Source organism: Cygnus olor, chromosome 3, assembly GCF_009769625.2.
Source record: "Cygnus olor isolate bCygOlo1 chromosome 3, bCygOlo1.pri.v2, whole genome shotgun sequence".
NCBI classification, from domain to species: domain Eukaryota; kingdom Metazoa; phylum Chordata; class Aves; order Anseriformes; family Anatidae; genus Cygnus; species Cygnus olor.
In genome coordinates this window covers 40,977,674-40,990,661 of record NC_049171.1, presented here as the reverse complement: position 1 = coordinate 40,990,661, position 12,988 = coordinate 40,977,674, and the positions used below count along the sequence as shown (strand labels likewise).

The 12,988-nt window shown below is 36.1% G+C and overlaps 1 protein-coding gene across 8 annotated transcripts in view; it reads left to right on the top strand.

Moving 5' to 3' along the window:
* The window catches only part of EPHA7 (EPH receptor A7), a 171,147-nt gene that overhangs the window by 151,353 nt on the left and 6,806 nt on the right, over positions 1-12,988 (top strand). For 3 of the 8 annotated variants that reach the window (XM_040552967.1, XM_040552968.1, XM_040552975.1), the window contains 2 exons: positions 1,915-2,108; positions 3,230-3,385. In XM_040552967.1, the coding sequence (XP_040408901.1) occupies positions 1,915-2,108; positions 3,230-3,385 (350 nt within the window). Of the gene's footprint in view, positions 1-1,914; positions 2,109-3,229; positions 3,386-4,550; positions 6,885-12,988 lie in introns of those variants that run through there. The other 5 variants (XM_040552969.1, XM_040552972.1, XM_040552974.1 and 2 more) reach the window with 3 other exon arrangements.

Genomic DNA, 12,988 nt, shown 5'->3' with positions numbered 1-12,988 from the left:
TTACCTAGATCATCTGTTATTTCCAAGTTTCTTAAATAATTTGGTTTTTATTTGCTCATGGGATTACTTACTTTTTCATTCCTCATTGATTGTTTTTGCATTCTGTCTTCTTAAACAACTGCTTCACTTTTAACAAATAGTAGTTGCTATGCACAATGTGTTTAAAACCTTTTACCCCGTGTAAGAACTTTTCTTAGAAATTTCTGATTGACTTTTCAAAGCACACCAGTTTTTCTGTGCACACTGTAGCTTATTTTTAAGTTTTACTCCACTTTACTGCCTCTTTTGGTTGTGCAGTGCTGTTTTTTTTTTGTTTTTCCTCTTAATACTGATCCAAAAGATCTTACATTTTGCTTTTAATGTTTTCTTTCATATATAGTATTCTTTTTTGCAATTTTCCTGTTCTTCTGCAGAAATCCTCTTTTCCCACTCTGTCTGACAGATAACTTCACTGTCTCTAAAAGGTCAGCACGCTCATTCTTCAAGGTGTGGATGTTACTGCAGGAACTGAATATTTCTCAGCCATTTTTGAGCTGTAGGACAGTATTGTCATTCTAAATGTATGGATAGAAAGATGAGGCACAGGGAGATGAGGCAACCTCACTGAGGTCAGAAGGACATCCTGTGACACAAACGTGCAGAAAGTGCTCTGCCTCTGGGTTTTGCCTCCTCTTTTCACAAACTTCATTTCTGCAAAAAGGTTTTGATACAATCATGGATTTCAGCTAGATTTTTGAAGGTCATTTTTTATCCTTTGCTGTTCTGTCTACTTTGCAGTCCACTGCTTTTGCATTTTCTCACACAACCTGTGAAATATTTTATATCTGAGGTTATTATTTTCACTAAACCGGGGATATTCACCTGGATATTCAACTTCATTTATCATACCAGATCTGTTTCCTAGGACTAAGTCCAGAACAGCTTCTGGAAAAGCTGTTTCTGCTTTCTGTAAAAACCGAAGGAGAACACAGTCCTATGCACAACCCTTAAGAAATAAGCACCCTTCCTTAGCAATTCTAATATGCTATGTCAGTCAATGTCAGTATACTTGAAATCCCCCATGACCAGTGTTTTAGCCCCTTTTCACAAACTTTTCTTATCTGCATTGCTTTCTGATGTGCTTTCTTATCCTGACCTCAAGGTTTGCAGCAGTTTTCTGTGATTTTACTTTAACCATTTTTCTTTCTCACTTAAATCCAAATGGACTTGGCTAAGGATATCAATGAGTGGATGTGATTCTTGGTTCAGATATTTGTGATCTCTTTCAATCATATCATCATGTAGCAGCATCTCTTATTAAATCTATCTTTCTGTTTAGGTGATATATTAAAATACCATTCAACCAGCTCTCCTTCACTCACATTTTTGCTTCTGTATCATTAATGTAACATGGCTAGACATAGAATACAACTTTTTTTTCCCTAACAATTCCTGTCTGCTAAACATTTTTCTTGCATCCTTTTATAATATCTTCAGGGTTTTTGCATTTTATATGTGCATGCACAGATCCCTATCCATTTACAAGTCAGTTGCTTCTACCACACTCTCTCAAAGAGACCTTGGGGCAAGTAATAATGCTTTCTGAAATAACTCCATTTATCAATCTATCTGTTGCTCCCTTGGTAAATTTAATTGTTGCTCCCTGCTGCTCACTTGGCTAGGTAATAGAGCTATGTTCTGCACATACAGAATAATATGCCTAATAAGCCCAAAGATAAAATCAGGAAACTATTTGAAGACATGAAGGCTAGTGTAAAAACAACAGACTCATTTTTTTACAATGTTGATGGCAAATTTTAGTTGATTGATTTTATTTTGTTTATTACTATTATTATTTTGCTTTTCTTGCACTGCATAGCAAAATATATTTCTTAAATAGCTGTTGATGAAAAATGACTGACTGTTGACTACTAGGTTATAAAAGCAATTGAAGAAGGCTATCGTTTGCCAGCACCCATGGATTGCCCAGCAGGACTACACCAGCTGATGCTAGACTGTTGGCAGAAAGAACGTGGTGAAAGGCCAAAGTTTGAGCAGATAGTTGGTATTCTGGACAAAATGATTAGGAACCCAAACAGCTTGAAAACCCCTCTGGGAACCTGTAGCAGGTAAGAAAAGCTTTAGAGAGTGCTTGTATGATGGTGCGTGTGGCTGGATTCTGGATGTTGTGGTTGGTGGCTGGTTCCAGTTCACTCTTACTCCATGTGTCTCTCAGTTCTTCCTTCTTCCTGTTCCCTGTTCTCCCCTTCCTTCATTCACCCTTCTTTTGTACTGTGCTGAACAAAACCGAAAGGGACTTTTCATAAAAAATAACCAAAATAAAGAAAGTAAATATTGTGAAACCAACACACTTCTCAGTAAACTACTACCTACTTGTCACTCTTTCCACACTCACCACCAGCAGTCTTTGTTTTCTTTGTCTCTTAAAATTCTTAAGTCTTGATGGCAAGGATCATCATCTATTGTAGTTTTATATGATGCTTCCCTTGCCTACTAGGAACTAATACAATAGAAACAATAATTAATAATAATACTCATGTTTGGCCAAAATACTTTGACATTGCTAAACTTGAGATTTTTAGATTTGTATTCTGGCTTTATTTCCTTTCAGTGATTGCACCTCATTGTATTTCATGGTGTAGCTTTTTATGACTTCTTCATAAAATTCAGGTGATTTATTTAATCATGGTAATCTTTTGAATCACAAGCTAGATCAATGCACTAGGGAATCAGCTGGCCTGTGTTCCGCTTCCAGTTCTTCTACTGACTGATTTGCTGTGTGACCTTAAGCAACTTACTTTGTGTCTCTGCTCTTTCCATGTCTTTGTTTTGTCTCATTCAATTCAATAATGGGAATAGCTACTGCTATATTCTCTAAGATGCTTAAAAGAACAGTATCTTTATTTTATTCAGCAACTTCAGTTGCAGCAGCTGTCAAACTAGGTAATAAGGTTGATTTTCTGTTGGTAAAATAGTCCATTAGGCTGATATTGCTCACTCTGACCTCTCATCTTTTACATGAATAATCTTAGGAAATAACATGTTGTGAGCTACAGAGCAGTCAGAACTATTCACAGAATAATCTAAACTGTGTAAAAAAAAAGGCCTATAACTTTCTACTCTTGAAGTTTTTAATACCCCAAGCTTATTTAACTCTCACCTTGCTAAATATTCCCTGATGTTTTACTCTCTTTGGAAACAACTTACTTTCCTTTTTCCTTCTCTGTAGACCAATTAGCCCTCTTCTGGACCAGAACACTCCCGATTTTACCACTTTCTGCTCCGTAGGCGAATGGTTACAAGCTATTAAGATGGAAAGATATAAGGATAATTTCACAGCAGCAGGCTACAACTCTCTTGAATCAGTTGCCAGGATGACTATTGAGTAAGTTAGTACTGGGCATGTTTAACTTGTGTTTAGGGAACTTCTAGGTGAAATAATACACAATGTTCAACTCCAAAACTTTACCCTGAGTACAAACATGGTACTTGGGGTTAAGCCAGCAGGTTTAGCAATTCATGATGTTATATTACAGCATCCTTGAAAAGGCAAATACCCTACTACCTATCCGTGGCAACACATTTTTCCCTGTTTTTGAGATCAATTGAAATAATAAGAAGGGGCTAGAATTTGAGGGAGAATGTAGCCCATTCCAGAGTAAGTATGTATAGGAAAATAACTGCATTGTTTCCACTACCTAATTGGTACCTTTTTCCATACGTGTGCTAGGAAGATGTAGAGCTTTCTTCTAATTGGCTGGGGTCTGTCTGTGCCCTGCAAGAAATGACTTCGCATTGGGATGAAAGTCTATAGAAGCAAAACAATTTTCTGAAGGCAATCACGGCCAGTATTGGCACTGCTATCTTAAAAAGGTCTTCTTGGCACCCTGAAAACAAAGTTCTTATCGTGGTAGTTGCTAATCACTTGCAATTCCTGTTACAGAGCAGTGTTTTTTCATATATATATAAAAAAAAAAAAACTTTGAAACAATATTCTCAGGCTTGCAGCCCCACTCTTATATGCTTAGTGTCACTGGGGGTCTCAGCCAATAGCTTGGGAACTGTAAACAGAGCCCAAAAACTTCTGGCAGGTAGTAGCTCTAGTACTGGTGGAATCGAAACAGATGGTTCTCTTTCATTTGCATGATGGATATGGGTCAATATGCAAAGACTTTCTTTAGGCATCTCTTTAGGAAGCAGAATGTAATCCCCCAAATCTTTTATTTATACCTAACTTAATCTTGAAAGCCTCCCAAAGTATTTTATAAGAGAAGTGTCTCTTCCTCTGGGCATCCTTAAAAGCCACAATAAAAGATTATCATAGTACAAAACAGTGGGCTCCTTCTCAGATGTGGAGACACAATGCAGTGTAATTACATGACACATGCCATGTAATTACAGTCCTCACTGAGGGTCTGTATGGACTTCACAGTACTGAGCTGAGGTTCCTATATAGCCCTGACCACTATGTAGCTTTAACTCACAGTTGATTACCATACAGTAGGAGTCTAAGTTGAAAAATTAACAATGTACGCATTTATCTTCCCCAGGGATGTGATGAGTTTAGGGATCACGTTGGTTGGTCATCAAAAGAAAATCATGAGCAGCATTCAGACTATGAGAGCACAAATGCTACATTTACACGGCACTGGCATCCAAGTGTGATAGACATTTCTCCCTTATGAGGGAGGTGACAGACTGAGAGAACAGCACTGGCCTTCAGTATATATGAAGTGCTACTAGAAGACACTTGATTTCCTGGGTCCTTCCTGCAGTGAATAGAAGAGCTACAAGAAGCACCTACAGACTTGAACTCCTAAGTGCCACCAGAATTTATGAAAAGGGAATTAGGATCCACCAGTGGTGGCAAGGAAAACAGCAGTGACAATAAACAAAGTACTACCTGAATAAACATACAAACACCTTGAGCTCTCTAACCTCCTTTTTATCTAATAGACTTTTTAAATGTACATAAAAATTTAAAAAAGAATATATTTGTCAGATAAAATCATGATATTATTGTTGAATTCAACAAAATATTTTCCTTAAATCTGTGATTTCTGAATCTTTTTTTAATCATTTGTGTTTATTCTTCATAAAGACTTTCTTTTAGTATGATGTTTATATCTTTGGACCTTTTTAGTGCTAATTCTATGACACATTACTACACTGGGTACCTCTGAAGGATTATTTGAGTTCATAGAGATTTAAGAAGCATGACCAAGCAATCTGTCCAAACTTTGGTATCCTTTTGTGCCATTTACTTTTGTTAAATCAGCACCGTATTGACAAGGCTAGCTAATTGGCAGGGAGTCAGGAAAATGCAAGTTGCCAAGAGCTCTGATATTTTTTACAGAATTTTTTAAGGTTACACATATACTATCTTTTAAAAGAAAATAAAAGACAAAAAAAATATATATAAAAAAAAAAAAAGAAAGAAAAGCAATAATGACCCCTAAGTAGTTCTAGGCACTTTTAGCAAATTGTTTGCAAGATGATTTTAATGGACTAGCGTTAAAGTGAGATATATTCTAAGATGTAGATCTACAACTGTAAACCTGCTGAGGCACTACATTGAATGGACAAGTGATTGTAGAAGTGTCTCAGAACATGGATGCAGTTCTCCAGTGTTACCTAAACCATGTAATCTGAGCACATCACATTTTTCTTCAATACTCTGCATTAACAAGTTGAAAGAAATAGCTGGCATATATTTTATATTAGTTTAAGTTGAATTCAGTCCAACTGTGAGAATAAGGACGTAGATTTTATATTAGAACCATAGAGCACGAAGCAAGGGGCAGTTCAGAATTTTCATGTTTTTTACAGGCTTTTGCTGCTCTGAACAAATATGTGTGTGCGCTCACACAGACACAACAGTCATTCATCAGGAACACAGATGCAAGAGTATTTGCTCAATGGAATATCTTTGTATGCCATTTACTTATATATATATTTTGTTTGATTAACCATAAGCAATAACAAAGCATGTCTTTACAGATATTGCAGGAATGTATATGAAGCAGAGAGAAATGCTTTAAAAAATTCTGAAAATTGTGAACTACCCCAGCAGTGAAATGCTGTACTTCCAAAGAGAATTGGGCTGCTTCTATTGATTTTGATAGAGAAAGATCCCAGGGATCAGTCATAAATTGGACTTGTTTGGTAATGTGGGCATCCACACAAAAAAAATAAAAACAAAAGAAAAACCCTGTAAATGTTCCTTTGTAAAACTTGTAAATTTTATTTATACTGTCTTGGTTTGTACACACATTTAAGTGTAGTGAGCTCTGAATACATTGAAAATGCACTATATTTTTCTATTTTACTTGCAGAGCGTCACAAACAAACATATATATTCAGTGATACATAATGTGTTTTCCCACATTTAGGACCAAAGATAGTTATCAAAAACTTAAACACATCATTTTCCCCCCTCCTTTTTTGAACCTCTTTTTAGATCACTGTACAGTTATATTTGTCATTTTATTTATTTGTTTCATTAGAAAAATCAGTTTGGTTACACCAATTTTTGTCCCCCCACTTTTGTTGAACAAAATCTGTAAAAAGCTTTTAATTAGCATAATCCCGTAACATAGACACTTCCATTTGTAATCTTTGTAATAGACTGTAAATATATTTTTGGAACTATAATGCAATGTGCATAAGGGTTATTTTTCAGTGTCCATATATGTTTGTTTATACAATTCACAGCACTTTACAGTCATGCTGAGAAGCCTAATTTATTGCCTGGATTTGGGCAGAGTAAGAAAAGAAGGTGATTATTCTTATTTCATATTAGATTGTCAGTCAGTAGAAATGGAGTTATTTTCTGTATGTGGCTCAAGATGTTTTTTAGCTATTAAAATTAATTTTCAAAAATGCTATAGAAGTAAGATGCAGAGTAGACTGCACACCCAACATTGAAATTAGTGCATGCAAGCACTCAGCTAATGTACTTCCAGTAGCCATTGGAACACTAGTAATTAATAAGCATCCATTTTGTGTTATTATAACTAAAGCTAAGTGCCTCACTACTGGGGTGAGCATCTGTGAGCAACTCCACAGGGTGCTTGTCAGTTTTGCTGCTGCTTTAGGCACCTAACTATGAATTTAGGATTCTAAGTTCAGACACCTGCTTCCTTACAAACTTTGGCTATTGTTCCTAAGGGCTTGGTGATTCCAGGTACAATACAGCAATGCTGGTATTGCTGAGAACCCACAGACCCTAAATGCAACAGAGTTGAGGCCAGGCTTCACCTTGAGGACCTGCTCAATATTCTGAAGCACAGAGGCCTCAAAGCATGTGTGGTGACCTAGGCTCACACATGTAAAAGTGAGAGCCCTAATGTTATTTCTTCCTTATTTTTCCTTGTTTGATTTAAGCCATCTTCTTTGAATAGTAAATATATTTTATCATTCATCTATATACCTTGACTGCCTTAATGTTGCCACAGTTTCTTACACATTTGAAAGTGGTAGAGTAGAAAAGAAAGCACAATCAATACCAATATCGCTATTGTATCTATCTATTCAGAACATTACTGCAGTTTAGAGCACATGCATGATTTATATTTGGTAGAGCAGTAACATATTGATGTTGGTTTCAGTTCCCCAAATTCCAGGAAAACATAGTCCAATGTAACAAAAAAAGTGCCAGAGAAAGTTGGTGTTCATGAGAGGAACTGAAGAAAGACTTGGGAGAGGGAATTAAAAGCTAAATGATGAAACAAAGAAATGAGCTCAGTTCTGGAAAGAAATGAGCTTAATTCCATTGAACTTGGGAATTGTGCACCACTAAAGAAGACAATATCAGGCTGTCAGTGAGGTTAATCTTTCTTGACTTTATCCATCTAGAGCAAGTATCTAAAACATCTAAAAGAGAGATGCCTAAGACAAGCAGAATGAATCTCCCTCTGGGAATACTTATCTCCATTACCTGTAGAGGGAACCCAGATGATTAGCTTAGTTTAGGCATCTGATGTCTAGATATTTAAAACCAGATGATTCCTATTCTATATGTCCTTGGCTGCTACAGTTCCCCCCAAACTGAGTGTCATAGAAAGGCAGCTCTTCCACTACTGGTACATCCCAGAATGTATTTAAATTGAGCTTTATCACAGAGAGAGGTTTTGTTGTTTTTATGTTTTTTTTTTTCTTTTGTGTGTGTGTGTCTGGTTTTTTTTTTTTTTTTCCTTCAGAGTTTTGTAACAGATCATCTAAATGCTTTTTGTATATGGGTATTAATTCTTGATACATTTTGTGATTGTTCTGAGGAAGACCTGCCTAGTAAATTACAGTTATTGAATATTTTAAATAATCAGAAATATTTGCTGACATACTGCTTCAGTCCAGAGGTTATGTGATCAGATATGATAGTTGCTGTTTGCAAAACCATGTTTATCTAAAGCCTTGTCATGTAAAAATCTCCAGGAGGCAAAGATGCTTAAATGTGTCTAAAATTGAATGTTGCCCTTAATATCTCAATAATTGAGCTCTGTCTGTATTATTCTCCATTTAAAATGAGTTTTTAATATTTGTTTAAGCTGGAGTCATCTGGCATCCACTGAGGGAGTCTGAAAAAAGTATTTTAAATTAAATTTGTTTTTCTCCACTGATAGTAATACACGGTAAATAGTTTCCACTGTTCTGAATGTTGCAAAAACTATTGCTTTAATGTGGGGGATGAAGGGGTCTATTTTTGTTTTGTTGTTGGTATTTTTTTACATTTATTGGTTAGTAGTTGAAATAAAAAAAAAATAATAATTTGTCCTTAACTTTCTAAATAATTCATATGTAGCAATTGTGAGAATGATTTAAATTCTGTTACTTTTGGTTTACTACCAAGATGGTGATTGTGTCACTACAGCCATAATGCCAAGTGATGCTGAGACACCCTGAGACAGTTACAGGTTCAGCTGGCACTCTGTTGCCGTGCAATGACATGAAGCAGTCCACTGGTTGTGTGGGAAGAGTGAAGGCCAACTCAGTCAAAAAAGGGTCATTCCACCTTCATATATATATATACGTAATATTGGAGCTAACATTTACATCCATAATTCATTATATCTCTGCATACAGTTATATAATGACTTGTTCAACATTTGTTTGGTGGTGGGGTTTTGTTTTGGTTTGTTTTTTGATTTTGGACAACTATCATTTGTGCTGTTTCTGGAAGTTCCCATATAGAATGATAAGGCCAGGTTAAGAAAAGTACAATAAAAATTCTTGCCTAACAGTAATTATGACAGCAGGTGCTGCAGGACTATTCAGACAGTTGGAGCAGTGATTTTTAGATAGCTGAGCTACTAGCAAAATGGGATTTATGCAGGACCTGTTAGGATTGTACATATATGATATGAATATGAATTTACTAATATGTAGAAATGGGGATTTTTTTCCCCACCAACTTTGAATGGAATTCGAGATGATTGATTTGAGATTCAAAAAAATACTCAAAAGTTCAACCTTTCCAACAATTGTTTTTAAAAAGTGATCTTTATTATTTTCGTAGTGCAGCCGTCTGTTTACTTGTGAATAGGTGGTCCTGTAATTAATTAAATTTCCTGCAAAAAGGATGGGGGTGAAGGAGGGTGGAGGGGGAAGAATACAAAGATTTTATTTATTTATTTTAAAAACTTTTCTGGATTAGGTTTTGCAAGATTTTTAAGTTAAGATAATCAACACACACACTTAGAGTAAAGCCTATTGAGACAACCTAAGGGATAAAATTAGTGTGTCTACGATATCCATAGAATTCTGAGCACACATTTAGGATGGGGAAGGGTCAGGCAGTTTGGAAGTGAAAGGAATCATTTGGTGTTTATATGCTGTAGACACCATGTAGGTTACGTCCAGCAAGATTATGAAAAATGAAAGGAATCATTTCGAGTTTATATGCTGTAGGTTATGTCCAGTGAGATTATGAAAGGTGAAAGGCTTAAGAGGGAAATACTATGCTCACTTTTGTTCTTGGTGGAAAGTCAGAAGACAGGAGTGAATGGAAAGAGAAAGCTGTGAAGCCATTCAGCATGTCTAAACTGTAGGGTTCTGCAAGACATGATGGGAATGGAGTTAAGGAGCGTTGAGATTTTTGTTTAAGTAAAGAGATGCTGTTAATAAAGTATACCTAATAATCTAGGATGGAGTGGTTTCAGTATTCTGATTTTTCCTCAGGCCAGATTGGAATTTGTCAAAGAGACTAAATTGAGACAGATGGGAAAGCAACTGGTAATATGCAGCTCATTCAAGCAGACTTGAAAGAGACATGAAAGGAGAATTTTACATTAAAAGCCTGCAAATAAAACGTAAAATGATGGTATTTACTCTCAGTATGTTTTAGAATAGTTTTCTTTAAATTTAGGGTAAAGGTAGCAGATTTTAGCACTGATACTATACAAATTAGGTGAAATTATTGTCTGATTAGTGCCCAAAAAAAGAACCACAAGTCAAAAAATAGTTGATGTCTTGATAACCTATGAAAAAAGATGAGATACAACCAAGCGAAACTTGTATAGCCAGCCAAATGAATCTTGGACAAAACAAGACATAATTCCTAGTGCCAGAATAGCTAAATCAGGAATAGGAAAACTATTCATCCATGGATCAAGGCTTCTGTATTTAATTGAACCAAATAACGAATTGTAGAACTGTGCTGCTAATAATAATTAATACCAATAATGAAAAACTACAACTTAGAGTTCATCTGATGAATTGTAATATGGCTAGCACTGAAAAACACACAATGCTTAAATCCAAAGATTTATGTATGCTGGTGATATTAGAGTTTCTGGACTCTGAGCTATTTAAAACCAGTTATAAACCATAGAACATAAAGCCCCAAGTCCTTATCTAAAGCTTTCATATTTTCTGCCAAAGGAAAAAAAAAAAAAAAAAAAAAAAAAAAGAATGCTGAGGAGTCAGTAAGGTTGATCAAGTGCAATACCAATTGTTTTCTAATTATTTCTTTAGAATTATCATGAAATACATGATTTTATCTCATGTATTAGGAAACAAACGTCTTGCTGCAAAGATGCAGTCTCACTGAGAGGAAAAATCATCCATTTGTTTTAATAGGACATCAAAAATTTGTTTGAAAAGAGGCCAGACTGAAGAATTATGGACAGACTTTATACACCTTGAGCTCTCACATTTCATGTCTGTAGAGACATTGTTCAGGCAATTTCTTGACTGTCATTCAACCTGTCTTATTATGCCAGCTTCCACTGGCTTCCTGAAGGGTTACATGTCTATTTTTAAGATGTCTGCTGGAAAATGTTTCAACTTTCTTTCCTCAGGGACCAACTAGCTTATACCAAGAATGTATGTGTAGTTTGAGAATAGAAGGTTCAGCGATCTCAGATTAGTTCTCTCTAGAGTGTTCTTTTCAGTCATAGTTATAAAAAAATAAATTGTGTTCTCCCATTGAGGTTGCACATAGTAAATATATCATGAGAAATCTGATTTTCATGAAATAAACTTAGAAAATGCATCCAGATACCTCCTGAAGACCAGAAATGAGGGTCTTTAGATGTTGGCTAGGGTTGTGTTCAGAAAGAGATGGGTCTATCTTCATAATACTACTGGGTAATCTGTGTGTGTGGCTTTCCCCCATAAAACACTCAAGCTACCAAATTATGGAGTATTCTGGGTAGAAGATGTCCTCTGTCGCTGTCATTGAAACTAGACCACAAATGCAGAATGTACGTGTCCTTAAGAAAATAAAAATAAATAATAAACTAATTCTGTAACAGAATTAGACCAAGATTTCTCTTTCATTTATTTAGTTCGACCTTGGCAACAGCAATGCTTCCATATCAGGTCAGTGAAAGAGTAAGATGGTCAAGACATTAGAAGATTGGTTGGGGTGATGGGGCTCCTTGTGTACAAAAAGAGGGGCTGAAAAGAGGTGGTGGACCTTTGGGTGACTTTGGGCAGTCTTTGTATTTCTCTCCCAGGATCTTTGCCGTGTAGACCCCTTGTCCTCAGCCTACCTCATCCCAGGACCTTCTACTGTCTCTTTTAATTGAGTACCCCTTAAGTCCTCCCTTATATTACCCTACACAAAATAAAAATATCTTCTTTTTGGAGGAATTTGGAGGTTTGGAGGAATAAATAAATAATTAATTAATTAATTTAAAAAGCTTTCAGGTATTTCTTTGTAGTTCTCTTTTTAAGAGAAATAATTGAAATAATTGTTTCAATGCCTAAGTTCCCTAAACTTGTGCAAAAGACAAATCCTTTTTGATGTTTGGCAAAACTATCCCAGATAGGCTGTGTGCTGTCTGTTTCAAACCTCAGTCTTTATATGTTTCCTATCTCATCAAATTCCTTGCTTAGCATAGGGGTATGCATTCCAGTCCTCAGGATGGTATCTTGTTGTATCACAGCACTGAAGCCCCTTTCCAAGTCTCCATGCTTGTTGCCTTGCGCAGAGATGTCTCTGGATTTTGAGGATTATTTTCCCAGCCATGAAGAGGGAAACTAATTTTGAAGTATGCTCTACTTCCAACTTTCCCTATCTGGCATGAGTCATTAACACCTAGCAGCACCTACGCTTCACTGGGGGATAAGTGGAAGTGGGCAGTGAGGAATGAACATTTAGTACCCCAGTGATGATAAATGCTGTTAGGTAATTTACCAGGATTGAGTGTACAGGTTCTCCGTACCCTTTCCTGTCATGCTCTTCCTCTTTAAAGCAACCACAAGCTGTGGGCATGTTTGGTACTGCTGCTAGGCTCCCTACATCTCTTTCTGTGACCAAAAATCTATGGGTTGGGGAGATCAATGCCACATTCTAAATGCAGAAGTCAATAATGTTGGTCAAAACAAAACTAAAAAAGTGGCAGGGGGGTTGGAAGGTATACAGAAGAGGTGAATCAGCCAGGCTTATGAGTGAACTGCCCAGGAACACCAATGATATAAGCTAATGGAGTAAAATAATATTCAAATCTTCACATTGATAGAACAGTCTAAGTGTGGAGGGAGT